General features: G+C 48.2%; 1 protein-coding gene across 2 annotated transcripts in view; it reads left to right on the top strand.

The window, feature by feature from the left end:
• Positions 1-1,205: 1,205 nt before the first annotated feature.
• The window catches only part of CADM3 (cell adhesion molecule 3), a 32,269-nt gene continuing 6,010 nt past the window's right edge, over positions 1,206-27,464 (top strand). The window contains exons 1-8 of one of the 2 annotated variants that reach the window (XM_043877429.1): positions 1,206-1,462; positions 19,581-19,682; positions 21,722-21,862; positions 22,376-22,528; positions 23,234-23,371; positions 23,722-23,892; positions 26,318-26,408; positions 26,835-27,004. In XM_043877429.1, the coding sequence (XP_043733364.1) occupies positions 1,381-1,462; positions 19,581-19,682; positions 21,722-21,862; positions 22,376-22,528; positions 23,234-23,371; positions 23,722-23,892; positions 26,318-26,408; positions 26,835-27,004 (1,048 nt within the window). In that variant the 5' untranslated portion in view covers positions 1,206-1,380. The remainder of the gene's footprint in view (positions 1,463-19,580; positions 19,683-21,721; positions 21,863-22,375; positions 22,529-23,233; positions 23,372-23,721; positions 23,893-26,317; positions 26,409-26,834; positions 27,005-27,464) is intronic. The other variant, XM_043877430.1, reaches the window with a different exon arrangement.

Raw genomic sequence — 27,464 nt, 5'->3', positions numbered from 1 at the left:
TCAGTCTAATCATACCCTTTGAATCTCAACTGCACCTGTGTAATAAGGATCGTACCAAATACTTTCTAAAAAATACTCATACACATAAAATTCTTTGACTCAGAGATCCTAAAATTTAGGAGTGTATACCTAAGAGGTAAGCTGGAGCAAAACTGACTCAGGAGGGTCTCTTTCTGAGATCTACCAAGACTCTTCCAGAGATCTTCAACCACAATTAAAAAAAAAAAAAAAAGCAAACCCCAGGGGCTTGGAACTCTTGAGCCAAGAGCAAGTACAGACACCTTGCTTCTCTCATTCATCTTATATGTGGCCTCAGGGGCAAGACTGCTTTAGCCACATAAGGTCCTTAAGAGAGTAGCTTCCTGAGAATCTGTAGATCAGACCATTCTCCTAGAATCGTACTCACTAAAACTTGAAAAAGGAAGGACAAGATCCTCTGAACTATAAAGAAGGAACACATTGGAAAAGGTTGGGAGTAAAGTCAGGGAATAGGAAGGATTAAGGGGGAAAACCACTGAGTTGCTTTGTAGGCTGCTCAGTTCGGCAGAATCTGAAGGGAAATCGCTGTTTTTAGACTGGGAGCAATTTCTTTGAGGGATTGAGGGAAGTGTTGATTCCCATGGCCTGGGGGCTTGCTGGAAGATGCCTTTCAAAGGAAATTGCCTGGGGCCACAAATTGTTGCTGGACGTCCAAATAGGGGCTCTTTCGTCAGAGGAACTAGGGATGTTAGTGCTTTGGAAAAAGACCAGGGTAACTGGTTACCCATTGCAGAGATGTCCCTGGGCACACTGTTGATAGGGGCACCCTAGGGGCATCCCACTCCTGGGGATCCCCAGTTGCCAAAGGAAGGAGGGCGGGGCTGGAAGCTCTCGGGCTAGTGGGCACGCCCTTGCCCAGGCCTGCAGTGGCAGCTCCCGCCAGCTGGCCCAAGGCCCTGCCTGACTCCCCTCCCTCCACCCCAAGTCTAGGAGGGGTGGGCGCCGGGTCCCACTGCTGAGCCAGCTCGCTCCCTCTGCTCCACGCCCGAGCCGGGCTGGTGGAGCTCCCGGGGGAGAGGGTGGAAGGCACCACGACGGCGCGGAGGGGGTGCGGCAGGCGGGGGGGAGTGGGGAATGCGGCAGCCGGTCCCCCCCGCGACCAGCCCAGCCCCCCGTCACCCCCCCTCCACCTCCAACCGAATGGTTTGCTCCGAGCGCCCTATTTAATCCCCGCGACTGCAGCAGCGCCGGCTCCCTCCCGGTCCCCGCCTCGGCCCCGGGCTCCGAAGCGGCTCGGGGGCGCCCTTTCGGTCAGTGGCGTCGTCTACCCCTCTCCCCAGCACCAGCCCCCAGGGACCCAGGCTCGCCAGCGCCCTGCCAGGGAGCCGGCCGGGAAGCGCGATGGGGGCCCCTTCCGCCCTGCCCCTGCTCCTGCTCCTCGCCTGCTGCTGGGCGCCCGGCGGGGCCAACCTCTCCCAGGACGGTGAGTGAGGGAGGGGGCGGCGCCAGGGGAGGTGGGGAGGGGCCGGGGCGGGGGCTCCGACCGGCCGAGGGGGCGGAGGGAGCCCGCCGGCTTTGTTTGCACGCGGGGGTTCGAGTCGCCAGCCGCTCCTGACAGCCTGTGCCTGCCTCCGAGCATCCGCGTCTCTGTGGACCGCGGGGTGTGCCGCGCGTGCCCCCCTTGCACACCGTCCGGCGTGTCTGCGTGTGGAGCCGGGGGCCTGGGTCTGCTCCGGGCCGCCCGGGCTCTGGGTCTGCCGCGGCCCGGGTGCGTCTGGGTGTGCGCGTCTGTGTTGCTGTCTGGCTGCGTTTCTGTGTCAGGATCTGTGTGTATGTCTGTGTCCGTGTGTGCTGGGGGCGGAGTGAGATTCGTCGCTGCTTCAGTCAGGGCGTGTGTCGGCTGTTTGTGTGTGTGTGTGTCTGGAGGGGCTGGGTAGCCAGTGCGCGCCCCTGAACTGATGTATGCAAACATTCCCGCTCCCCCGGCCGCCCCCCACCCGCGGCGGAGCTCCGAGTGGGCAGGGAAGGGGGCCTGGGTGAGGCTGCGGAGGGGGGCGTGGGCAAGCAAGCGGGGGGCTTCTCTCTGGAGCAAAACAACAACACTGGGCGGAGGTGGCCCGCGCATGGCAGGGTCCCCGACGGCGGCAGAAGCTGGGGAAGAAGCCCAGACGGGAGCGGAGGAGGGGGAGTCGCGGGGGGAGACTGGGCAAAAGCAAGACTGAAGATATTTGGGGAGGAGAAGGCATGGAAAACCCAAAGCTTTCCTGGGCTGAGAACTGATTTTCCGAATTGGAGGTAAGGTGTCTCGCCTAGCCCCCTCTGCTTCAGTCAGGAACTAAACCTGCTCGGGTTAGTCACGGTAGAGAGGTGAAGGAAGAGAGTGGGGGGAGGACGGAGGCGGGGCCCGGGGTGAGGGGCTAGGGGCCCCCTCCCGCCCTGGACCGGGCTATGTAGGTCAGCGCCGTGGGGGCACCTCAGCGTTCTTAAAGGTTGCTGACGCTTCATGGGGTGGCAGGGGACAGTTTGTAGGGAGACCGCGAAGACAGGCACAGCTCAGCGCCTCAGGTCCCCGGAGGAGGGAGGGCAGGCGGTGAAGGGACTAAAGGAATGCATCCTCCGCTCTCCTCCGCCCCTGGCAGAGGCGGGCTGGGCTGGGTGAGGGGAAGGGGGACGGGGACCTCTGCGGAGCCCAGGGCTGTGGGGAGAGTGAGGGGGAGGATGGTGGCTGTGCCCGGCCAGATGCCAACGAAAAACAGAAAGAACCGCAGGGGAGGAGAAAGGGGAGGCGGCTCCTGGGCGATGGACCCAGTGGCCAGCAAGGATGGGCACAGGGCGGGGCGGGGGTGGAGAGGGGAGGGGTGAAACTCGGGAGGATGATGTAGGGAATTTCATCCGAAGGAAACAGGCGAAGAGCCAGGGTGCTGGAGGAATACTTGCTCCATCTCGCCCGACCTGCTCCCCAAGTCCTATCTCCATCATGAAGAAGGAGCTTCTGGTGTTATGGGGACACTGGGCAGCATCCTCTACCTAGCTGGCTGGCTCCTTCTGCTCTGTATCCATTCACACTCCCCAAGGGAGTTCCTACCCGAGTCACCACAGGACAGAGGCCCCTCCTCTCCCCTATGCGGAACCCCACTTCCCCTGGATGGCCTTACTGACGACCCTACTCAGTGAGGAGGTGAAGAGAGTCCTGCCGGAGGGCAGGCTAAGTGCAAGGCAAAGGAGAGGTTGCTGGGCGCGGTGTACATACCCAAATACGGACTCTCTACTAGGCCTTGACTTTCAGCTGCAGCCCCTGGCCTTCCCATTCTGCTAGCTGTGTTTAAGAGGGACAAGCGTGACCCAAACTGCCTCTGTTTGGCAATGGGGACTGGTGGGGCAGGTTGGAACCTCAACAGAACGAAGTCATCCCAGAAAGCTGTGAGCTCTTCAACTCTAGGATATAAACAAACACTGGAGAAGAGAGTAATCTGTGTATTAGCCAAGTCTTTCTTCACCAACTGCACTCTTCTCTCTTAGTCCTCAATTTGGGGGCTCAGCCCCTACTCAGGCTTAAGATTTAGAGGAAAAGAAATGCTTTATCCTTAAATATATATATACATATATATATTTATACACACACACACACACACATATATATATATATACCTCTCATAGCAGTGGCTTGAGGGAAGAGTGGAAGCCAATAAATTTTGAATGGAGAATGTCAGGAGGAGGGATTGAGAATTTGGAGATGGGTTAGAAGATCTGTTCCCAAAAAGAGTCAAACCAAGCATCACTGTCCTTCTAGAGCACTGCCTGTCCTGACAGTGGCCATATGTCTGGCTGCAGTGTCTCAGGAGGCACCGATGCACAGGAGACACAACCATGCACCATCTTCTATCTAAATTAATTCTACTTCCTAGCTTCGGGATCTAAACAGGCCCACTCTGCTGTGGGAGGCAGGTGTATAGATTTAATACCCACAGGTGGCGGTCCTGTTGACCATTCTGCCCAGGATCATACAGAAGGTGTGTCTAGGACCCCTGACTTGGGGCTCCCGAGGGCCCTGGGCAGGGAGCTCAGTGGCAACACACAGCTCCCTGGAGCAGAGCATGCACTTTTTTAGATTTCATCAGACTGAACAGGGATGGAGGGGCTGGAGAAGGGCAAACAATTGTTATCTGAACCTGACCATTAGTGCTGTGGTTCGAAACTCAGGAATGGTTTAGACATGCCGGGTGAGCCAGCTGCCCCCTCCTTCTCACATGTCTCCACTAGTGTTGGCTGAAGTTGGCACTTCCAGGTTTGGGGGATTACAAGGCCGTGAACTTCATGTATCCTGTGGTTGTCTCTCCAGTGAGCTGTTCCACATTCCACATTGCGACCAACCTCCCTTGGTTTTTCTTTTTCAAACTTCTTCCAGCACTCTGTGAGTTGATCTGGTACAGAAACAGACAGGTGGGCAGCCTCCCTTTCCTTCAGATCAAGATACAGCAGTTTAACCTTGGAGTGCACTGCCTCACACATGAACATCTTTCCCTTCCCAATGACCTTCTGTCCACTGCCGTCCATTCTGCAGCCCCCTGGCCAGGTGCCCAGTGTAGAGATCATGCCCAATGTGCTGGAGAAGTCCAGCAGGCATTCACTCCAGAGCTGCCCACGGATCTGCTTGGCAGACCTGCTGCGCCCAGCTTCTTTTCCTGGTTGCAGCTGGAGCTGTTCTCTTTCTGTTCTCTTCCCAGTTGCAGCTGGGAATCCTTGGGAAGGAGATGCTCTCCCTTCAGACATGGCATTTTCGGGTACAGAGAAGCTGAAAGCATCAGAGAGACACTGGTATCGTAGAGTTTAGTTAATTCCATACAGAGCCAGTCTGTCTGATGTGGGGCCCAAGCTGTAGCATATCAACTGCCTCTTCCAGCAGTTACACCAAAGATTCTGTCCTGAGCTCTCCCTATGGCTCGGCGGCACTGTTGGTCCCAGTAGTTTCTTCTAGCACAGTGGCTTTCTCACTTTTATCTTTAAAGATGTGGAAGTTCTTTACCAAATAAATAAAACAGATCAAAGGAGAATTACTCTTTTTGAAACAGATAAGTAAGACCTGAAACCCTATCGCCCTTCTTCTTGACTTCCCCTATACTTCCCCCTAATCCTTAAGGCACAGAGGTTCTGCTACATACAGTCTGAAATCCTCTACCCTAGACTGACAATAAATGAGACAGTTCACTATCCTTAGGTTCTTGTTCTCTCTCTTCCTCTCTCTCCTCTTCCAACTGAGCAAGAAAGGAGGTCCAAATCTAATTTCAACAGTGCCTTGTTGGAGACAGTCACTATTCACTTGAAGAATGAGTCATAGTTCTGCAGCCATAAAACTCCACAGATGGCATCTTTCTGGTGTTCTGGTCACTCTGAAACAGCAGACCAGGTAGTCGTGCCATTGCTCTGAAAATTCTTAGATGTGATTTTGGTACCCCTTGCTATTGCTGCTTTCTCGCAGTCCAAATAATATATACTGGAATCAAAAGCTTCTTGTCCTTAGGTCACAAAAAATAACCTAAGGAAAAAACCCTCACAGTTATCATCAGAGAAATTAAACCCCTGGGGCTGAAGCTAGTCACATTCTTTGTTGTTTCCTACTCCAACAGAACCAGCTCAACAATCCTTTTTTTGTCATCTATTTCTCAGTAATGGAATTTTACTGAAGAATGGTAATCTAGGCTCCAGGTTTTCCATGAATGCAAGCTGTAGACTGCACCGATTCCTAACTGACTACTGCATGAACAAGCCAGGGTATTAGAAAGTTTTGGTAATTATATCTTCTCCTTTCATCTTTTATGCTACAAGTTAACACTTCCTGTTTCATCACTGGCTATAGGTCTATGCACTGGAACATTTTGTTTCCTGGATGAGGTCATGTCCTAGAGACCCATCCATAAACTCTGAGAATAGCAATCCTCATGAGAATACTTATAAGAGATGAAAGAAACAAACCACTAGAAAAAAAAAAAAAAGCCTGGAAAAGCAAGCTATCAGAAAAAGATTCAGGTCCCTGAGAACTCAGTCAAATCAAGCACAAATCCTCCATGTAACTGAAAGATAGGGAAGAACAAGTCTCTGGGGTTAGAGACCTGCCTCTTCCTCTAAAATCAGCAGTAGAGATGATTTTTTACCAGGTCAGAACCAGCTGATGCTCAGGGATTTTACAACCCAAGTAGAAACCCAATCCAACCGTGTTACAACAAGGAGATCCATCCATTCTAGCACCGAGATAGGAGTCTTGAACACATGAAACTGCTGAGATTTTTTTTTTTTTAAACAAAATATAAGCTCATTAAAGCTACATATTCTTCACTGAAGCCACAAGCACCAAAAGAGAGAGCGATCTGTCCCTTTACCAAAATTTCCCTAAGTCTAAAGAGAGTGGCCAAATTTCCCAACTAACACAAAGACCTCTAAGTCCTGAGGACAATACCCTTTTTACAAGGCATAATCCATTATGCTCTTCCATGTATGATCAAGATTGGACTGTTCACAGCAGTTTAGGGTGCCTTAGAGCATTCGATTGATACATGTCACACCCTCTGTTTGTTGTTTAATCTCTAAGTCGTGTCCCACGCTTTTGTGACCCCATGGACTGTAGTCCACCAGGCTCCTCTGTCCATGGGGTTTTCCAGGGAAGAATACTGGAGTGGGTTGCCTTTTCCTTCTCTGGGTCTCATACCATACCTAACTATAATACACATTTTGGCTTCCTTATGTCTAGTGTCTCTGAGGAGACCCAGGCTTTGTGGCAGTTTCCCACATTAAAAGATACTCTTATTGGCATTCATAATTGGTTGCAGCAAATCAAAACTCTCTCCACCACCACTGATTCTTATGTAATTTCCATAATTACTGAGGCTTATGTTGACAAACTCAGTCCAGTGGTGGTTCTCACTTTTTTAGCACCATCTCTGGGTTGCATGTGTGGTAGGTTCAAACAAAGTACTTGAGAAGTCCTTTGAGAGCAAATGATGGGTGTGGTGTGATCCTAACAGAAGCCCTGATGTCTGCTCTTTCTCTTTTGATTGTTTGCGAGCTGGCTGCCTTAACCCATGATCCTGGTTTTCCTGTTCTTTGTGGAACAAACCACAGGTGCTTTGAGCTCTCCATGGTGCTAGCCCCTGATGGGGACACTCCAGGCTCTTCTTGCTGCTCTCCGTGGTCCTGCTCCCCATCCAAATTCCTCATCTCTTTACTCTCCACAGTGCAGCCCTCAAAACAGGGATGGGATTTCCCTCCTCCTACCACAAACACACACATGATCTTGGCTATGATTCCTGACTGGCTCTATCAGCAAGAGGGGAACAAGACCAAATCTGGAGAATCTTCATAACTACCTAGTCACCTGTAGGAAGGGGACAGAAAAAGCAAATAATTCTGAGGTGGAAAAGTGTTGTTTGCAATGTTCAGGAGATGAGGGCCTACAGTGACCTCAAGTGGCCTCAAAAGAACTGAATGATTGCTATACATGGGCTTATAGATTTAAAACAGAACTACAAACTGTTGTGGCTTAGATTGAGACAGCATTGCTCACGTACAGTTACCATATATACACTATACATGTAGAATGCAAAATGAGTCCTACTCAGTTTATGAGCACATACCTCCTAACACCACTCTGAGCCTGACAACCAGCTCAAAGTATCCTGTCATGATACTCATTGTCCCTTTCCCCTCGGCCTTAGCAGTAAACATAAAGACAATATATAGGTTGGCTCATCAGAATAGATGATAGAAGAATGCAATATGGGAGAGTCTAAATAAATACCAAATCCATGACTCATGTTCCTCATCATTATAACCATCTTGTATAGACTAAATGGCCTTAATGTAACCGTCTTATCCCAGAGTCCAAGTCCTTGGCCGTATCTCAGAAGATGCATCTTTAAACTGGACTCTGCTACTCTTCTGGGTTATCTGCCAATAAGCTGATGACGTCAAGTGCAGCAAGGAGCCAAGAATGCTCAGCCCCTGCCAGTTTGAGACTAGACAGCCTGTTCCTCCCATCACATCAGAGCTATACAAGCTTCTCTTCCCCTCCATGATGATTTCCCCCTATCAATTTTACATAATAGTTCATATAATAGTTAACACTTATGAATGACCTGTACAGAGTGAAGCTGGAGAGACAGGTTTCCAGAATTAATTTCCAGTACCCCTCTTCCATTTCCTTATTTGAAACAAGGAGAAATTTCATTCCTCAAGGACAGGTAATGGAAGTGATTTATCTCCATGAGTGAGCTTTCAAGAAGACAGAATTAGGGTTATGGTAACAGCTGGAGTATCTCGCATCTACTCATCTCCTGAGCCCCCTCTTCTCATAAAGAGCAGACATGTTTCTGAAAGGATTCTAATGCAGAATTTCCAGCTTTTTTTCAATATGTGTATCATTCTTCTGTGTTAGCTTTTACCTCTGGGATTCTTTAACCCTCTCATCTCTTGCCATCTTTCTCCCAGAGGTCTCCAGGAGAATGATAAGAAAGCTAAATAACATAAAGAACTAAAATGTTATTTTCTCTCAGGATTCATTTTTCCTTACCCCAGCTAGACCTACACTAATTGTGTATTGATTGCTAATTATAAGCACCTTTGGCTCATTTACTTCCAGTTCAGGGTCAAAAAAGGTCAGACGTATCACCTCGCCCTAGGGAGAAAAAAAAGAAATGAAGGCTGGTATCTCAGCCATTCATCTCTAAGCTAACCATTACTTAGCTCTCTACTTCCTTCATACAGCCGCAGATATCAGCAAGGTAGAATGAAAAACTAGTCCTTCCAACACCTGGTTTTACTGGGAATATGCAGATCCTTGCTTCTTGCCTTCATTTTTTCTTCTGGGATCTAGCTCTTTACTTCCAATTTGGATTCTAGAATTCCAGCCAAAGTCTCAGAGTAAAAAGCTTCAGAAGGTGAACTGGTTTATTGAGTCTCTAACTTAAGTACCCAACCCTCCTTGGAAACCCAGCAAGAGTCTAACAAATACCTAGATGACAAGTTACTTGAGACTTAGCCTAGTCTAGGTCAGTCTTTGAAGAGCAAAGTTTTTTCATTATCATAAAATGAGAGGACTGTTTTACCATCTGCTCCTAATCATTTGTCCCTCAGCTAATGTAAACAAAACAGTGAGACAACTGCACTCACTTGTTCTTACTAGTTCTTTCTCTAGTTCTTAAGGATGAGATATTTCCAAACACATATTATATATTTCCTCCACTCATCTCATCCTATAATCTCAAACAAATATAAAAACCACCATCACTAGCCCATGAGCCTCGCACATTCTCATTTATCTACAATTGCTGCTTCATGCCAGCTCTCTTCTGCTTTCCAAGCCCTGGAGTCCAGTGTCAGGGACAGATGGGCTGAGCTCAGCCCTGGGGAGAAGAGGATTCTGGTCCTCTCCTGGGGAGTCTGAGCAGGATTCTGAATTCTGCTTTGAGGAGAATCTCTGAGTTTGAACCATATGGTTTGCTGGACGGACGTAAGGGGTTCTGATTAATAACGGGCTTGTGAAAAGGGCTCTGTATCTGGGTCATAAGAAAACTGTGTTTATGACAGAAAAAAAAAAAGGAAAACAGAGATACAAAGAATGAAAACCCGTCATCATGTGTGTGTTGAGGGTCACATGCTGAAGGGGAAAAAGAGAGTAACCAGGCTGAAATATATATGCATCGGAATATATATGCATCTTGGGGAACAGAATCGAATGTACATCCACATTAAAGATGAGACACTCAATGAAGGTTTAAGGAGAGGAGGAGAACTTTGGAATGGCAGAATTAATGGCCATTTCAGGGACTGTGATGTCTGTAGGCTTGGAGGAATGTATCTGTCTCACAAAGGAGCTAAATTCCCAGGAAGGCACAGAATAAGGCTAATTGAACAATGTGGCACTTGCTGCAAAATACATTTTTAGGTGAGAAAAGTGAAGGGAAGAGACTAAATCTCAGCTGGGATTGGCATTAGAGGGGGACCCAGAGCAGTGTGGGTGTGCGGAGCAGAGCAGTTTTTTCTCCATGTGATGCTCCTAATCACTGCCCTGAACCTGTCATCCACACCCTGACTCTGATCACCCAGTGAAGGGAAACAGTAAAAACAAGTCAGTAAAATGAGAGCCGGCAGAGAGCCAGAACGCTCTCTTGCCTGACTTCTAACAAATTAAACTTTTTCACAGCGTTGTTATCCCACCACACCAAGCCATCAGCCTCAACTATCTACAGTGCGACATTAAGAGCAAAGGAGAATAAGATACAGCCTGTTGAGAAGGGAAGTCATTCATCTGTTCCAACAGGTTTTGTGGCTATGGACAATTAGGAGCCAGGCTTTGGCACCTGGATGAATATTCCTTAGGGAATCTGTTCTTTACTTCTCCCCAATGTTCCTGGGCTTCCTGCCCATTCCCAGTTCCTATTTTCTCATGGCTAGACATACTTTCCAACAAGTTAAACTTAATTATGCTTTCATTGACTCCACCCAGACTCTGGTATGTTTCCTTTCCTAATGTGGGGCAATTTTTTCCCAATTCTATTACAGACGTGTGAGAGCAATTACATACACTTAGAGAAAGGGTATAAAGTGCCTACACTTGGCTCAAGGGACATCTCAGAGTTCAAAATCTGACCTCCTGACTCTCTATTGCATTAGAACACAGACCCAGGTCATATCTGTCCTGATTTCGGAGGATGTGAACATGGTGGAAAGGGAATGAGGAGATGGAGGTGAAACGATGCTTCTAAAATGGTTCAAGGCTGTCATCAACTGGAGTGATTTCATGCCCGCCCTTAGGGGCTTGCTTGAGAAATAAATGATGACAGTCAACCCCCTGCACAGAACCTGTGCTCCCAGCAGCTCTTACAAAGCCATCCGCTCTGCTGTGTCTCATCACCCCCACCCGTCTCTTAGTCCAGAACACTCGATGCTTGTCTGGAGCACATAGCCCAGTCCTGGAAGGCAGGAGCTAAGGCAAGGAAGGGGCTCTTTGGGGATTAGATCCCCTTCCTTTTTTGCCTCCCAACTGCAGTTCTTGCTTCAACACTGTGTTGGCTCCAGAGGGGCTTGTTTGTGTGGGGGGCCAGCCCGGGGCTCCCTCCCAGTGCTAATGCATGGAGAACACTGACTCAATAGCAAATCAAAGCAACAGCTGTCCCCACCTCCTTCTCTGCCACCCACTTCCCAGTCTCTGCTCCTCGGAATCTTAACTAAGTCTCTGAGGGCCCCCCCTCAGCCTACTGCAAGCCCACTTCTGCCTCCAGATTTTTTCTGTCACTAGCTCAAGAATAGGATAAGCTCCTCTGCGGCTTTCTCCCTTCTAGTCTCTGTCTCCCACATCACAATCAGGTTAGCATCCTCCAGCTCTCCACACAGATGCTAACACTCACACAGCCCACCCTCCTCATCACCCTTTTAATTCCTAAGGGCACAGAAGCAGCTTCAGCCCCATGGCCTCCTCTTTTGTAAGAATCAGAATCTGCCAGGGAGACCCTGACATTTGTAGGGTGACATTATTCACACCGTCTGCTTCCTCATTTCACCCCAACTTCTCTAACCTGCCCGGCATTTAGCAGAGTTACTTCCCCTGAGGTCCAGAGTCCTAGGGTTCCTCACAGCAAATGCAGAGGGAGTTGGGAAGCAGGAAGAGTGGATGCCACTGGAAGTAAAGTCACACTAAATGGTAACTTAACTTCCAAATTAGCTTGTGCACAGGAATGACAATAAGAAGAGAAGACTGGGGTTATAAACCCAGCTACCACTAACTGCCTGTGTGACCACGCTTAGAAGTTTCTAAGCCTCTGTGGACCTTGGTTTCTCGTCTTTAAAACAGAAAGTGTGCACTAGACACTACTTGGGATTTTTATCAACTCTAAAAGAACCATAGTGAAAGGGAAAGTCACTCAGTTGTGTGTGACTCTTTGCATCTCCATGGACTGTAAGCTGCCAGGCTCCTCTGTCTGTGGAATTCTCCAGGCAAGAATACTGGAGTGGGTAGCCAATCCCTTCTCTAGGAGGTCTTCCCAACCCAGGCATTGAACCAGGTCCCCCGCATTGCAGGTGGATTCTTTACCATCTAAACCATTAGGGAAGCCTAAGAGTCATAGAGGGGAAAATATTTTGGGAAGAAATAGGTGCAAGAAAAGAAGGTGAGGAATTATTGAACTTTGGCAGTGGAGTCAGAAAGGACATCAGTTACATTCTCGCCTGGAAGACTCAAAACGATTTTAGGAATAACCACCTCTGGCCAGTAGGGGTCAGTAGAAAATGACCAGAACATGCAAATTGATTGCAGGGCTTTAGCAAAAAGATGCAGTTACTCATGACATCGTAAACGTGGATGTTTTTCTAAAAACATTTGGATATGGGAAAACATTTGGGATAACTGGTTTTTGTTTGTTTGTTTTTTAGTGAAAAGAGGGTTAACACCACGATGTGCTTTTTGTTTTAACCTCAACCTCATGCCCTCTGCAGGCAAGCTGGCCAACTAGCCAACTACCCTAAAGATCCCCTCCTCCTCATTCAGCCTGGAAAAGCTAAATGCCACACCATTCCAAGGCCAGGAAGCAAAAGCCTTTCAGTTCTAACAACTGCTTAGGATGCAGCCAAAAAGTGTCTGCCAGCCTACAATAATAAACCTGTTTGAGCCCAGATTCGTCCCTTCCAAACCTAAGTCTCTTGGATCATCTAACAGAATAAGATCCCTCATTCTGTAAAGATCTCTTGTTCTCTTGGCTACACTTTACCAAGCTACGGAGGCTAATCAGCATGTTAGGGACTCCTTACAGTGAAGGTCCTCTTCCCCGCTCCATTCACCATCCAGTTTGACTTATATCCTGTTCGCCCCCCGCCCCCTGGGAGAGTAAAGCCACGCCCAAAGAGTAGTGACTTCTTTGGGGCCAAGAGGCTGTTGGGAGCCAGAGAGAATGTAGATAAACAAGACTCCAGGAGGGAAATCCAGACAACAACAGAAATAATGGAGGGAGGGAGGGAATACTGACAAGCTAAGGTCTCAGCAGCCCAGCCAGAGAGAGGGTGGCGGGGGCAGCGAGCTGGAGAGAAGGCCGATCAGGAGGCAGGCAGCTGAAGCGCGACTGAGCTCTGAGGCTCTGAAGTGGATGTGAGCTGGAGCATACCTGAGCTGAGCGGGGAGATCCATTAGGGGATCATGTTGCCTGTGAGGGGACAGGAGCCTGCGCTGAGGAGCCACAGGAAAGGAAGGAAGTACAGCTGAAAAAACAGACAAGCCGTGATGACAAAATAGCTCTTACCTCTATGGCCCCAGCTTTCTTTCATCTGACTGCTCTGTAATACTGGGAATAGAAGCGACCTGGGGACTTAGGGAAGACAAAGTTAAAGAGGAATGTAGAGCAGGAAGTGAGAGAACATTTTGACACTCATGCCCTCATGGTCTTCAACCAGGAAATTACACAGTGACTTCTGCAGAAGTAATAGAATTCCTGGCAACCCAAGAGCAAGCGTGAAAAATGAAGTTTAAAGAGAGTTCTTTGTGATCAGGATGTTATGCTCTAAAGCTATGCAGGTCAAAGTAACTCCCTTCCCAAATCTTGGAGTTATGGATTAAATTGGGCCTCAGATGAGATTCGGAGAAGGCAATGGCAACCCACTCCAGTACTCTTGTCTGGAAACTCTCATGGACGGGGGAGCCTGGTAGGCTGCAGTCCATGGGGTCGCACAGAGTCAGACACGACTGAGCAACTTCACTTTCACTTTTCACTTTCATGCATTGGAGAAGGAAATGGCAACCCACTCCAGTGTTCTTGCCTGGAGAATCCCAGGGACGGGGGAGCATGGTGGGCTGCCGTCTATGGGGTCACACAGAGTCGGACACGACTGAAGCAACTTAGCAGCAGCAGCAGCAGATGAGATTGGTCCACTTTCTTCCAAATGCAGAAGCAGACATTCACTATTAAAGAAAAACATGGCTCTGGGCATAAGGAAAGGATGCAGGCACTGAGTTCTAATTCTGATCTTGTCATGGCCACTCCCTTCAGTGTGACTGAAATATATGTCAGAATCCACTACATAGCTAGGGTCAGGGGAGAATCAAGAGTGAGATCACCTGGCCAGGGAACCCAGCAATGGGGGTGGGTAAACCCTTCTAAAAGTGGGTCCCTTCAGCATTCTGGGCCACAGCCCCCAGGGTGTTTTTCCCTTGGAGATAACACTCCTCCACCCACCTGCCATGGCAGTCGTGAGGAATAACAAGTAGGCTGGGATGAAGAGTATTTTTAACTCTGGAGTTAGAGAAATGCTGAATCATCACCATCACCATCACCATCACCATTAACTCCTACTCGAGGAGCTGGCGTTCTCTATAATCTGGGAAGTGGAGCTCTGGACCCAAGCACTGTAAGGCCAGCAGTGTTTATGCAGAGGAGCTCTGTTCCCTCGTCCCACTGTCCCGAGTGTGCACCTGTGACTTTATATATGGCCCTGAGGCCCATGCAGTGTGGATTCCCCAAACAGACAGGGCAGGGAAAATACATCAACCAAGCAATAAACTTTAAGCACATAAACTTCCCTACTAGCATCACTTAAATTGGAAACATAATACATTTTTATTCATTTCAGTTACTCATGTATTTATTCAATAAATATTTATTGAGTACTTACTATGTGTAAGGCCCTGTCTTTTGTGAAAGACAAAATCACAGGTGTCAATGCATTAGTAAGTCTCCAGTTCCCATCTCTGCTCCTCTTCATATGAACAATCATTCAGAAGGAATCAGAGTGAAAGGGCTACTTTCTCCTTTAAAATGCTGGGAGTCCTGAAGATACTGGGACTCATGGGTAAATAGGCCAAGAATTAAGAAAAGCCCCAGACAACTAAGAGCAAACAAGAAGGCAATCTTAGTTCATAGCCTAGAGCCAGAATGCTATGAAAATGTGAGGCGACTCTGTTTTAACCAGACCCGTCTATTGCTTGGTTAACTGAAGAATCATCCCAGCTCTTTGAACTGAGCCCCCAAAGGTGTAGATGAAGATGCACTAAGGAATCCAATTGAAAACATAACTCAGTGGGTATAAATCATACTAACACCACAAGCTCCCACTTCCAACTTGCTACACTGTTAATTTTTATCGTATTGCAGGTGACTGTTGTGAATATTGTTTAGGTGAACAAACCTTGGCTAGCAATGCAGGAAGGAATCTTTCCAACTATACCTTCTGCCCCCCAACACACACACAAAGCACATGCTTCTACAAAGGGAGGCAGTGTAGTGAAGATGTGCAAAAAAGTGTCTGGGCTTTGTGGTTAGAGATATCTAAGTTTAAAGGCTGCCCTATCTCAGTACTTATTGGATCTATCATATGGAAACGTTACTTAAATTTTCTGAGTCTTAGCTAACTTATCCTTAACATATGCATAATAATATCTATTAAAGGGCTATTCAGGCTTCTCTGGTGGCTCAGGCAGTAAAGAATCTGCCTGCAAAGTGGGAGACCTGGGTTCAATCCCTGGGTCAGAAGATCCCCTACAGGAGGAAATGGCAACCCACTCCAGTATTCTTGCCTAGAAAATACCTTGGACAGAGGAGCCTGGCAGGCTGCAATCCATGGGGTCCCAAAAAGTTGGTCACGATTGAGTGACTAACACATACACACAGGTTATTTTGGAATAATGAAAACAGAGCACTTGACTTGGATCATGACACATAGAAGGTAATCAATAGAGATTCCCCCCATCTTGTAACTTTCTAGAGCTTCAGCCTCTGGAATATCTACCTTCTTCCTTGGTCCATTTCTTCCTAGCCTGTTTGATTAGCTATTTTCTCTTCACGGGCATATGTTGAACCTAGTTACCCCAACTGAAGATGTTCAGCATCTTTAATTCATTTATTAAGGAAATATTTATTAAGCACCTTCTAAGTGCAATATGCTCTAATAGGGCTGGTACCAAACATAGAGATGGATCAGATATCAACACTACCTGCAGAATTATTATAATTTAGGAGGGAAGCCAAACTTTCAGCTCAAAGTAAAGATTGATGCATAATTTAAGAAAAGCAGATAAAATGTTGTAATAACAACAACAACAAAATCAGAAATGATTTCCACCTGAGGCAATCAGGGAAGCCTTCTTGAAGGAAGTGCCACAAACAAATAGGCTTCTAAGGATGGTTAGAGCTTAGATGTGTGCAGATGGGTGAAGGGCATTATCAACACAGTGACTGTGGGAAAGTGAACTTTGCTGTAAAGCAAAGGGTTTACAGAAAGAATTCCAAATAGCATCATATGTCTGGGATATGGGGTGAGTGAAGTAAAGAAGCAACAAAGCTGAAAGGCATATTGGCATCAGACTGCAGGATCTTGTGAGCTAGGCTAACAAATCTGGATGTTATCTGCAGATGATGGGAAGTCAGTGAAGGTTTCTAAGCAGAGAAACAACATGACCTATATGACTGGAGCTCTCTTTACCAGTTTTTCTACGTGAGTAACCTGGGCCTCCCCTTTCTAATGGTCTTATGGTCTCAAAGTCTACATTTCCTTCCAATGACCCTGCCTGAAGAGAATTGTCACTATTTCCACTTCAAAGTGCATGCCACCTTTTCAGAGCACTCTCTTAAGTTCTTTCCAGTCTGAACCCATTGAGGGAATTTATGCTGATGTCATAAACGATTGGCAAGATCTAAATCCAAAGAACAAGGCTTTCACAATCCAGGTTATAATTTCTGCCACTTATCCATGTTTCTATGAATAACATTATATAATCATTCAGCTGCTCCCAGGAGAGTGGCTATTCAGAATTTATCATTACAGGTGTACAGTTTTATAAAAACAGCAAGAAAACTTTCAGGCATATTAACAGACAATTCTCAAGAGGAGACAGGAGATCATAAGTACTTTGGAGAATTAAAGGGGAAAATATCACCCCTCGCAGGAAAAAAAAAGAGCTATTTCTTAATCAGTTTCTTAAAACATAGCAAACCAGAATGAGTTCCTTATAAATCTACAGAGACAATATATCAAGCATATCCCCAACATGCCACTTATTAGAGAGTATTTGTTTAGTTATCAGACCCCTCAGCTAAACAATTCAGTCTGGTTTGAATGACCAACATCATCATTTCACTTATTCATCCTATGCAGAAAAAAAAAAAAAAAAAAGCCAGCAAAATGCAGGAGGAGGGGAGGGATGAATGTAATGTAAGCAAGGAAAAAAGCAACGGAGGAGAAGGCCGAAAACAGCACAGATGAAATAAGGAGCAATAGAATGAAGACTAAATCCATGCTGTTTGGACAGAAGACATGCTCTGCCTGAGTGAGAACGGACAGATCAGAGTGCCAATTGTGACTGAATGAATTACCAGAGGCAATTAAATGTGCTGAGGGCCCACTACAGGCTAAGTACTGAAGATACGAAGATGAAAAAGAGAATGCTCTTGCCCTCTTTACCAACTCAAAGTTTAGATAAGGAGGCTGATAACTAAAGAAAATTGCAATACAGTGGGCTGAAATGTTGTAAGAAAGAGAAGCTGCTGAAAAAGCTTTAAGAGCACCAACCAGCAGAAGGAAGAGGATCCTTGAAAGGGGCCCTATTTGCGTGCCTTTAGGTAAGTCACCGAACCTCTCCAAACCTCGCTTCTAAAAAGGGACCCTATCTGGCTGCCTCTCTCTCAAGGTTGCTTTGACATGAATTCATGGTTGAAAGTCCACTCTGAAAACTGAAAGCCTTTATGCCAACGTAAGAGAGAGCTATTTTCTCCATTTGAGCAAAGGTCTATTTAGTGCTTACTTTGGGTACTGGGTACCAATGCTGTGGGGTTGAGCACTGACCCCTCTCTGGCTTTCCCGGTCCCTCCGCCATGCCAAGCTTTAGCACAACCAATCTGGGTCCCCAATGAAGCACCCACAAACAGACTACCTGGAAAATACCACGAAACACTCACCAGCTTCCGGTTGCCTCCATCCTTGAGGTCCACAGAAGATAGCAGGATGACAGCTTGGCCCCCAGGGAGAGTCTCTGAGCACCCTCGGCGACCTCATCCTGGCCGCCCTTCTTTCTCCCATCCTCATCTTTTTTGCCTCTCCTCATCAGCACTTTCCTTGCCCCCTCTCCTGTCGACTTCTACCTGCTACAGATCCTTTTTTTCTCTGTTGCACTCCCCCTCCCCATTTGGGCATGAGTACTTCTCCTGTTCGGGAGTAGAGTCAAGTCTCCAACTCCTGCAGGACGTCTGAGAGAGCGTGAAGAGCGGCGGCGTCCCCGAAGCTGTCTTTAAGAGCCCTCTCCGGAGGCTAGGACTCCTAACACCCTCTCCCTTCCCCCGTCTGGCTCCCTTCTCCCCTCCCCCACGCCCTGCTCTCCCGTTCGGCAGTTCTCTCCCTCGCTCCCTTTCTTCTCGTGGCCCCTAAGCCCATTTCCCACTTCTCTTTTTAGTCTGCCACCCGTGCCACCCCGTGCCCTCCCCACCACCCCCCTGCCCATCTTCCGTGGTCCCACCACCCTCTTCTCGTCCTTTTCTCTCCCAACCCCCACCTCCGCGGGCTCCGGAGCCGGCGCGAGGAGGTGACGAGGGGCGAAGTTCTGCCGGGACCCCGGGACAAGGAGCCGCTCCGGACTCTGCTCAGCAGCCGATGGCGTCACTGAGTTTTGCGTACGTGATTGGCTATCTCTGGGTTTACGACGGGCGATCCTGGCAAGATTGTGCGAACGGGTTTCTTTGTCCCCCTGCCTCTCAGGTTGAATTGGGGGAATAGGCCATGGACACTGTACGCTACTTCACGACAGGGTCTAGGGAGAGAGCTGTGACTCAGGCCTTGCGCGTGTGTTGTGCCAGATGAGGGAGCAGAGTCAGTGATGTAAAGTGGTGAGTGGGACTGAGGGCGGAGGAGGAAAACTTGAGAATATGAACTCTGGAAAGAAGGGAACTGTCTGGGAAGGCGTGGCGCAACTTGCAGCCCCAACTGTGGTCTCTTTCTGCAGTGCTGAGGGTTTTACCTTGAAACAGAGCTTGGGCTTTGGAAGCAGGCATTTAATTTCCAGTCTTTGTTCTTCTGTTTGTAGGACCTTGGGCAAGTCACTTCATTCGGTTTCCTCTCTGTGAGGTAGAAATGATAATACCAATATGCTTATTTAACTGGTTCATTTAAAGGATTAAATGGAAACATTTTCAAATGATTAAACCTGTCATTGTTTTAGTAGAGAATATGGTGTAGCAGAAAGAATCCTGGATCAGAAATAAAGAGTCTTTGTTATCTTTCATGTTTCTGTATGACCTTTACCAAGCCACTTTTAACCCTTGTGGGCCTCATTGCCCTCATCTGTGAGCTGGGAGAACTGGACCCGTCGATCTCTAAGATCACTGTTGGCTCTAACATTATATGACTGACTACTAAAGCTTAGCATCCTCCTTAGTTCACCCTTTCAAAGAAGGACTTCACTTCCTTTTTCAGGACTCTGGTTAATCTCTCCCCTTTGTGAGAAGATCATCTTCTCTTAGGTACCCTGGTGAACGTGCTTTTCATAGGGCCCAGTCCTCTCCCCCACCCCCAGCAACGAAAGTACAGATCTCAAACTATAGCAGCTTACATGTAGGGCTCATCCTTGATGGAGACTCTCTCCCCAGGCTACTGGCAAGAGCAGAATTTAGAGCTGGGAACTCTGGCTTCACTCGACGAGGCCATCAGCTCCACAGTCTGGAGCAGCCCTGACATGCTGGCCAGTCAAGGTGAGAATCCAGGCCCCCTCATCTCGATGTCCCTCAGTCCCCTCAGCCATTCTCAAATCATCTCTCACTCATGTTGCTTCCACCCCGTGTTCTCACTCCCCTCATTACCACACAACTCTTCCTCCTCTCCATCTGACATTTTAGTACTTAGTTCTACACCACCAACTTCTCTGGCACCTACTCCTCCTTCCCTCGCTCCAGTACAGAGACCTCTGTTTCCCCTACACCTTTTTCCAAAAATCAAATAATTCTGGGAGGAGTGTATTATGCAGAATAAAGAGGTTCTGGAAGGACTCACTTGAGGTAGAATTCTTCAAAAGGAACCAGGGACAATGGGATTACTAGTCAAACATCACTATATGGTGAGCAGTAAATGAAAGACTTCCCAACCCTTCCATTGAAATATTTAAGGAATATGTCACTCCCACATTTATTCAGCCCACTCAGTCTCTGGCTCGCTAATATCAGAGTTGTAGTTTTAGTCCTCAAGTTAGGCAACTACCTGAGGAGCATTCCAGAGAAAAGAGTACTGCCTTGCGAGTTAGGAGGCTTCTAGTCCTGACTGGAGCCATCGATGAGTGGCATGATCTGAAGCAATCACTTCACCAACATTGCCTCATTGTCTACATCTGTAAAATGAGGGAATTGGATTCCATGAGCCTTAAGATCCCTGTCCATTCTAATTTTTATGATTCTAAATGCTAAAACCGCCAGCCAGGATTTGGGCTCCCTTCTGGAGACAGCCACCCAGAGCTGTTGGTGCTTCATGTCAGCGCTGGCAAGTGCCACGTTTGCTCCTCAGGGCCTGCTCTGTGCCAGGAGTGCTCATTGACTGTTCCTTGAAAATGCAACTCTTGGGACGGAGAAAGACAGGAGAAAGCAAATAAAGTAGGGATAAGGTTGGTGCCATAGGGAATGTGGGGATTTTTTAAAATTGCTCAATTAGGGAGTGTAGGAAGTATGTTTCTTTGTTTCCAATTCAGAGATGACATTGCTGGGTAAATAACTTAGCAGGATAGAAGAAAGTGTGTGAAGAAAGTTTCAGAAATCCGAGCTGGAAGGTCAGAGCTATTGGGTCATAGGAAGTCAGACCTGAAGATGAGGGAATCAATATTGGGAATCAGTCCATGCTGGGGGGCACATGGGACAATATTAGGTGAAGGAAGCACGTGTCACACAGGCTGAGAGGCTCATAGCTCAAACTGATTGGAAGGCATATTTGGAATTCAAAGGCCTCATCTGTAAGTTATCTTATTATCTTCTTTTGTTTAACTTGACTAAGGAGAGAGGGATTAGAAACCACACCCCTCCATCACATTGAAGGGAAAACTTTAATCCATTCTTCTTTAAAATAACATCAGGATGGTGAGTTGGGTTTGTGTGTTGATTTGGGAGGCGGGTAGCACTGATACTGAGAGGAATATGTTAAGGGAACTGATGACTAGAGGGAAGTTCTTGTTGGAGGAATTGAGAAGTCTGTGTCAAAATGTTCCTTTTTTTTTTTTAATCTGTTTTGTTTGTTTATTTTGCAGTTTTATCAGCTACCTCTTGTGTAAATGAATGTGTAACCCAAGGGCCGACTTGGCCTTTTCGTCACCTTTAGTTTGGGGATTATTAGTCTCAATTGCTTCTCCTGTTCTTGCGCTCACATGCAGGTGGAGGCAGGAAGGTAAAAGAGAATGACAGATTTGTATGTGTGTTTTCAAAGGTGAATGGTAGCACTCTATCAGAAAAGATACATGTGGAATGGTATGTGTCGATTTGGGGTGCCTTTATTCCTCTCAATGTTTGTGGCCCTGTCCGTTCATTCAGCAAATATTCAACAAGTGACTGTTTTTCTGTGCATTCAAAGCAAGAGGAAGTAAGGTCTATCTCCCCCTACCCCCACCCTCACCCCTCTTCCTCCCCCCGTGGTGTGTTAAAAGAATACAGAGACATGGGCCTTGGATGGTTGTAATTAGATGAGCCGGACTTTAACCCAGAAATGGGTGGAGGGGTCAGCACTGTGTCTGCAAACTAACCCTATTCTGCTCCTGCAGACAGTCAGCCCTGGACATCTGATGAGACAGTGGTGGCTGGTGGCACCGTGGTGCTCAAGTGCCAAGTGAAAGACCATGAGGATTCATCCCTACAGTGGTCTAACCCTGCCCAGCAGACTCTCTACTTTGGGGAGAAGAGAGGTAGCATCCTATGAGTTGTCTCCCTCCCATGGGCTGAGGAATGGGGCTGCAGAGCTGAGAGGAAATGTCCCTGCAGTTCAGAGGCTGAGAAACATGAAGGGAGGCTATTTGGGGAATCAACAGGCCATGGGTTCCTCAACTGGCTCCAGAGAAACTTCATTATCATGGCTCTGACCTAGGTCATGCATGGTACTATAGGGTCCTGCCCAAACGAAAGGGCACCCCAAAGGAGCCCTGAGTGACAGCTGATGACAGTGTTGCCCCAAGGTAGCCCACACATCCAGTCTACTTTTCTGAGTATCTCTGAGGCTACTGAGCCCAAGGGCCTAGGAAAGGGACTGAATATCTGAAAGACTGCTCAAACTCAGGAGCAGTTTTTTTTCCCCCCTGCCCCAAACTATGCTAGACCCTTTCTCAGGAAAAAAAAAAAAAAAAAAACTGGCCTGGGATTGGAAGATAAAGATGAAAGGTGCCAGTAAAAGTTTTGCTTCCAATTCTCGCGATTTCCCCCAGCCCTTCGAGATAACCGGATTCAGCTGGTTAAATCTACACCCCACGAGCTCAGCATCAGTATCAGCAACGTGGCCCTGGCCGACGAGGGTGAATACACTTGCTCCATCTTCACTATGCCCGTGAGAACGGCCAAGTCCCTCGTTACCGTGCTCGGTGAGGCTCCCAAACCCTGATGTCTCCATGGCGCGCTTCCTTGCAAACAGATCTCCCTGGGTGGGCCTCTAAAGCAGCCTAGAGCCAAGCAATTCTCCAGGCATGTTGGGAAAGTTCAGCCTGTGTTAATATTGCAATGTAATGAAATGCAAAGCGTGCTGGGTCTAATTCTAATCTTTTCTCCTTTACTTACTGTTTGCTCTGGGACAAATCTTTAACTCTCTTTGAGCTTGAATTTCCTAACTTGTAACAGAAGGATGCTAGTGTCTCTTCCACTTTCCTCCGAAAGACTGTGTGATGAGACACAAACATGAGAAATATGTTCAGTGTATGATTTTGATTTCCAAGACAAGTACACTCATTGTCTGCATGCTCTCATCTTGACCCCGTATTTCAATTTCCTTCTTTGCTTCCCTGAGCATCACACTATGTCTGTGGCCACCTAGCTGTGCTTTAGTGCGTTGGGTCATCTGAGGTATCATCTCAGGTACAGTAAAGCTCCCACTGCTGTATCTTTTCCCTCTGGGGCGGTCTTTCCTCCTGGTCCTCAGGAAGGAGATAAAAGAGAAAGACAATTTCTCTAGCCTTCTACCCGTCAGGAACCAAAGTAGAACCCAGATATCCTAGCCCTCAGAGAGTGCATCCCAGCAGGGAGAGCTGAGGGTGCCTCTCCTTCCCATCCTGGCCACCCCCTATTCGTGGCAGGAATCCCACAGAAGCCTATAATCAGTGGCTACAAGTCATCATTACGGGAAAAGGATACAACCACCCTAAGCTGTCAGTCTTCTGGGAGCAAACCTGCAGCCCAGCTCACCTGGAGGAAGGGTGACCAAGAGCTCCATGGTAAGTTCTTCCTGCCTTGGGGGCGACAGGAGGAGGTGGTGCTGGGGCGGCAGGGAGGAGGGAGGGAGAGAGGGGTACCTGTCTGTCTGTCTACGTGCACATAAGCCATGGTATAGAAGAGGAGAAGGGAAGGATAGATAATCTGTGTACACTTGTGTTTGAATGTGTGTGTGTGTGTTGGGGCCTCCATCCTCCCTGTGTGTACATATCCATTTCACAACTTCCTAAGTCTGTCTAAGCTGAGATGCACCATCTGTATGTCTTCGGTGGGGCCCACACAATCCCCGCATGGTAGGGCTCACTCTGTGTCTGTGTGTATGTGTGTGCACGTGTCTGTTTCTGCTCTCTAGGGGAATCTACCCGAATACAGGAAGATCCCAATGGCAAAACCTTCACCGTCAGCAGCTCAGTCACCTTCCAGGTCACCCGGGAGGATGATGGTGCAGACATCGTGTGCTCTGTGAACCATGAATCTCTAAAGGGAGCTGACAGATCCACTGCTCAACGCATAGAAGTTTTATGTATGTCATGGGCTTGTGGGTGAGGAAGATCTGGTATAAGTTGGGGAGTGGGGAAAAAAAAGGGCTTCCCAGGTGGCACTGGTGGCAAAGAACCCACCTGTCAATGCAGGAGACTTAAGAGACGGGAGTTCAATCTCTGGGTTGGGGAGATCCCCTGGAGGAGGGCCTGGCAACCCACTCCATGGGGTTTCCATGGACTGAAGAGCCTGGCGGGCTACAGTCCACAGGGTCGCACAGAGTCAGACACGACTGGAGTGACTTAGCACATATGCACGGAGAAAAGAAAAGTGTGGGTGACTGTATATGAAGAACCAGGCACAGATAATAGGGGGAAAAAAAAATAAGATGTGCCAGTGGTAGGCCAAGGGTCAGCAAACTTTCTCCAGCAATGGTCAACATTTTAGGTTTCGAGGGCCATGTGGCCTCTGTCTCAACTAATTAACCCTGTTGTTGCTGCAGGAAAATAGCCACAGATCACATGTAAATAGTGAACATAGCTGTGTTCCAATAAGACTTTATTTACAGAAGCCTGTAGCTGGAGGGACTTGGCCCAATAGGTAAATTTACCGTCTCCTGGGTTAGGCCAGTGTTATGCATCTAAATTGTAAATTATAGCAGTAACTGCAGCAAATCAGGAGTCAGGAGAAACAGATTCTCATCTGCCCCTCCACCACTTCCTAGCTGAGTGATGTTAGGGAACTTACCCCACTGAGCTTGGTTCTTTATTTGGTAAATGAGAAGATGGACATGGAATCATGAAGGCCTCCTCTTGGTCTAACATACTACGAGTTCAAGAAAAGAGACGATAGGAAAACCACTCTCGCTGGCATCATTAGCCCTAGATTTTTCCCAGTATTCCCCCCATCCGCCCCAGCTGTATGATTTTTCTTGGGATTCTGACCTGAAATGGCCACTGTCAACAATCACTACTCCCAACCTTTCCAAGGATCCTTGTTCCTTTATGGAATCTGCCTTGCAAACAGATGGGAAATTTAGCAATTTTCAAAAAGAACTTCTCTGAGTAGAAAAGTCAAGGGGGACAAAAGTAAAGTACAAAGGCAGAAGATAATGAGTTACAAAATAATGCATTTCTTGTCCTAACTTTTCTAAAGACTGGTTGCTTTTCTAAAAGAACTCAGACCCTTCACCCACCTCTTTCTTATGGAAGACCCAGGCCTGACTCCAGGGCTATTTTAATCAATTGCCAGACCCATTGCTGGCATTGCACGTGAGGTAGGTCCGGGGTGGCGTCACTGTGCATTTAGCAGATTCTCAGTCTGGATTCCGGCTGTGGTGACACTACTGACCAGCTGTGTCACTGTTAGCAAACCATTTAATCTCAGAGTGGGCCCTGCCTACTTCAGTGCGTTTCATAAGAACAAATGAAACAATATCTAATGAAAGAACTTTGCAAACCTCAAAGGTCTATATTGCTCTAAGTTGTTCCTCTGATTATTAGTTCTGAGTGTAAAGCCCCTGACCTTGAGCTTCTTGTCCTGGCCCCTGGCCAGGGCTAAAGAAGACCCTCTCGTGTCTGAGTCCCAAAGACTTCTCTGTTAGGTACCAGACCATCTGGCAGTCACTCTCCAGGGACCCTTTTGGCTTCCGTGTGATCAGCAGTCAGTCAACAAATGCTACACTCCAGGCACCACACCGGAGGTTTCTCTGGCTGCGGGGCCCCGGAACACCCATTCTCTCACCTGGCCTGAGTCTCTTTGTCCTGTTTGATTGGACTGAAACACGTTCATTAACCGGTTGTTAAGGTTGGCTCTATCCTTAGGGGGAGCTCGGCCTCTTTATCTGTTGTTCTAAACCAGCATCTGGTTGTATTGTTCTATGCGGCCATCTGGACCCAGCCTCCTAAGCAGCCCTTCGGCATTGGTGGCAGATGCCATTATTCCTTCCCAGAGCCCATGTATATTGTGTCAGTGCCTTTTTGTAGCCAAAATATGACCCCCATCTCTTGCTCTTTCCAAGCTCTCGCTTCATTTTTGGACTGGCCCCTAAAAATGGTATTTTGAGTTAATGCAGCGCTTCCTGTTTAAACTGCCTTGCAGAGAGGATGGAGAGATTGTGAGCTCAATCAGTGATCAAATTCAAGTTTATCTGTTTTGTCAAAAATTGTATTAAGTCCCATTTATGTGCTTGGCACAGGTGATCCCGATTCCCCTTCTCAGCTCTCTGTTAAGACATCCCTGGGTCCCTAGCAAGGACAGACACAGCTCTACTTCTGCAAGGTTTTCAGACATCCAATGGCAGTAGTACTCTTTGCTCAGAGAGGCGGGGGTGGGGTGGCCTTGGTTGCACAGCCTCTTGGGCTCCCAGGCCTTTAGAGGTGGATGCTGACTTGCGTAACTGAATGGCTTTGAGATGGAGGCAGTCTAAATGGCATGGAATCACGTTGGCACCGTTTCCTTCTCTGCAGACACACCAACAGCGAAGATAAGGCCAGACCCTCCTCATCCCCGCGAGGGCCAAAAGCTGTTGCTCCACTGTGAGGGACGTGGCAACCCCGTGTAAGAAGATCCGTTTCCTGGACTTTAACACACCTCTGCACACGAAGGCTTCACCTCAAGCCTTCCTGTCTCCTTCATGCTATCTGAGCCTCTCGTTTTCCTTGACACTGTCGAACAAGGCCCATCTTCTGACTGTTTCTCCTGCAAAGCAGCAGAAGTGGGGAGGGGCCACTCCCAGACTGAGCCCCTGAGGTTCCTGTAAGGAACCAAGCCAGTTAGATACGAGCTCGGCAGTCTCCCTCATCCCCAGGCTGGGCCTCAGGGGTCACCCCCACCCCCTGCCCCAAGCGGTTCAGTGTCTCCGGCCCCTCGAACCGCTCAAGCCCCCGTCACGCTGCCCTTGACTTCCCCGTGTGCGGGTCTGTTTTCTCCTCTAGCTCCGTGCCCTGCTCTTTCCTAACACTTGGGATTTCTCTGCCTCCACAGCCCCCAGCAGTACGTGTGGGAGAAGGAGGGCAGCGTGCCCCCGCTGAAGATGGCCCAGGAGAGCGCCCTGATCTTCCCCTTCCTCAACAAGAGCGACAGTGGCACCTACGGCTGCACGGCCACCAGCAACATGGGCAGCTACAAGGCTTACTACACGCTCAACGTGAACGGTGAGCCCTCCGAAGCTCTCGTCCAGCAGACCCCTTCTCTCCTCTGCCTTCTGGTCCTCTCCTCTTTCCGTCTCCTGATAGCCTCCCCAGACCGCGGCTGGGAGCGGACTGGGGGGGGCAACAGTCCACCACTGGAGGCCCAAGGACGCAGGCTCCGGGTCCACTCTCGGATGTGGAATAAGGACAAATCGATGGGATGGTGGACTTTCATCTGCCTCTGTTTAGCCATGACCCAGGTGATACCATCCTTCAATCTTTGTGCTCACCTGGCAACAAGAGTCAGAATTCTGTGTGCCCAGGCCCCAGCATCTCTCATCTGTGTGCAGAGGCATCTGTCTTTGCAGCAGGGCTATCCTCAGAGTCACTTCTCCTGTGACTGATACAGGATGCTTGCTGCTGCTGCCATCTCCTTCTCTGAGGATCTTTGACGTGCTATAGAGAATCCATGCAGAAGACAGAG

The sequence above is a fragment of the Cervus elaphus genome, chromosome 20 (genome assembly GCF_910594005.1).
Source record: "Cervus elaphus chromosome 20, mCerEla1.1, whole genome shotgun sequence".
Taxonomy (NCBI): Eukaryota; Metazoa; Chordata; class Mammalia; order Artiodactyla; family Cervidae; genus Cervus; species Cervus elaphus.
The sequence above is the reverse complement of the archived record's forward strand: the minus strand, read 5'-3'. Positions and strand labels throughout refer to the sequence as shown.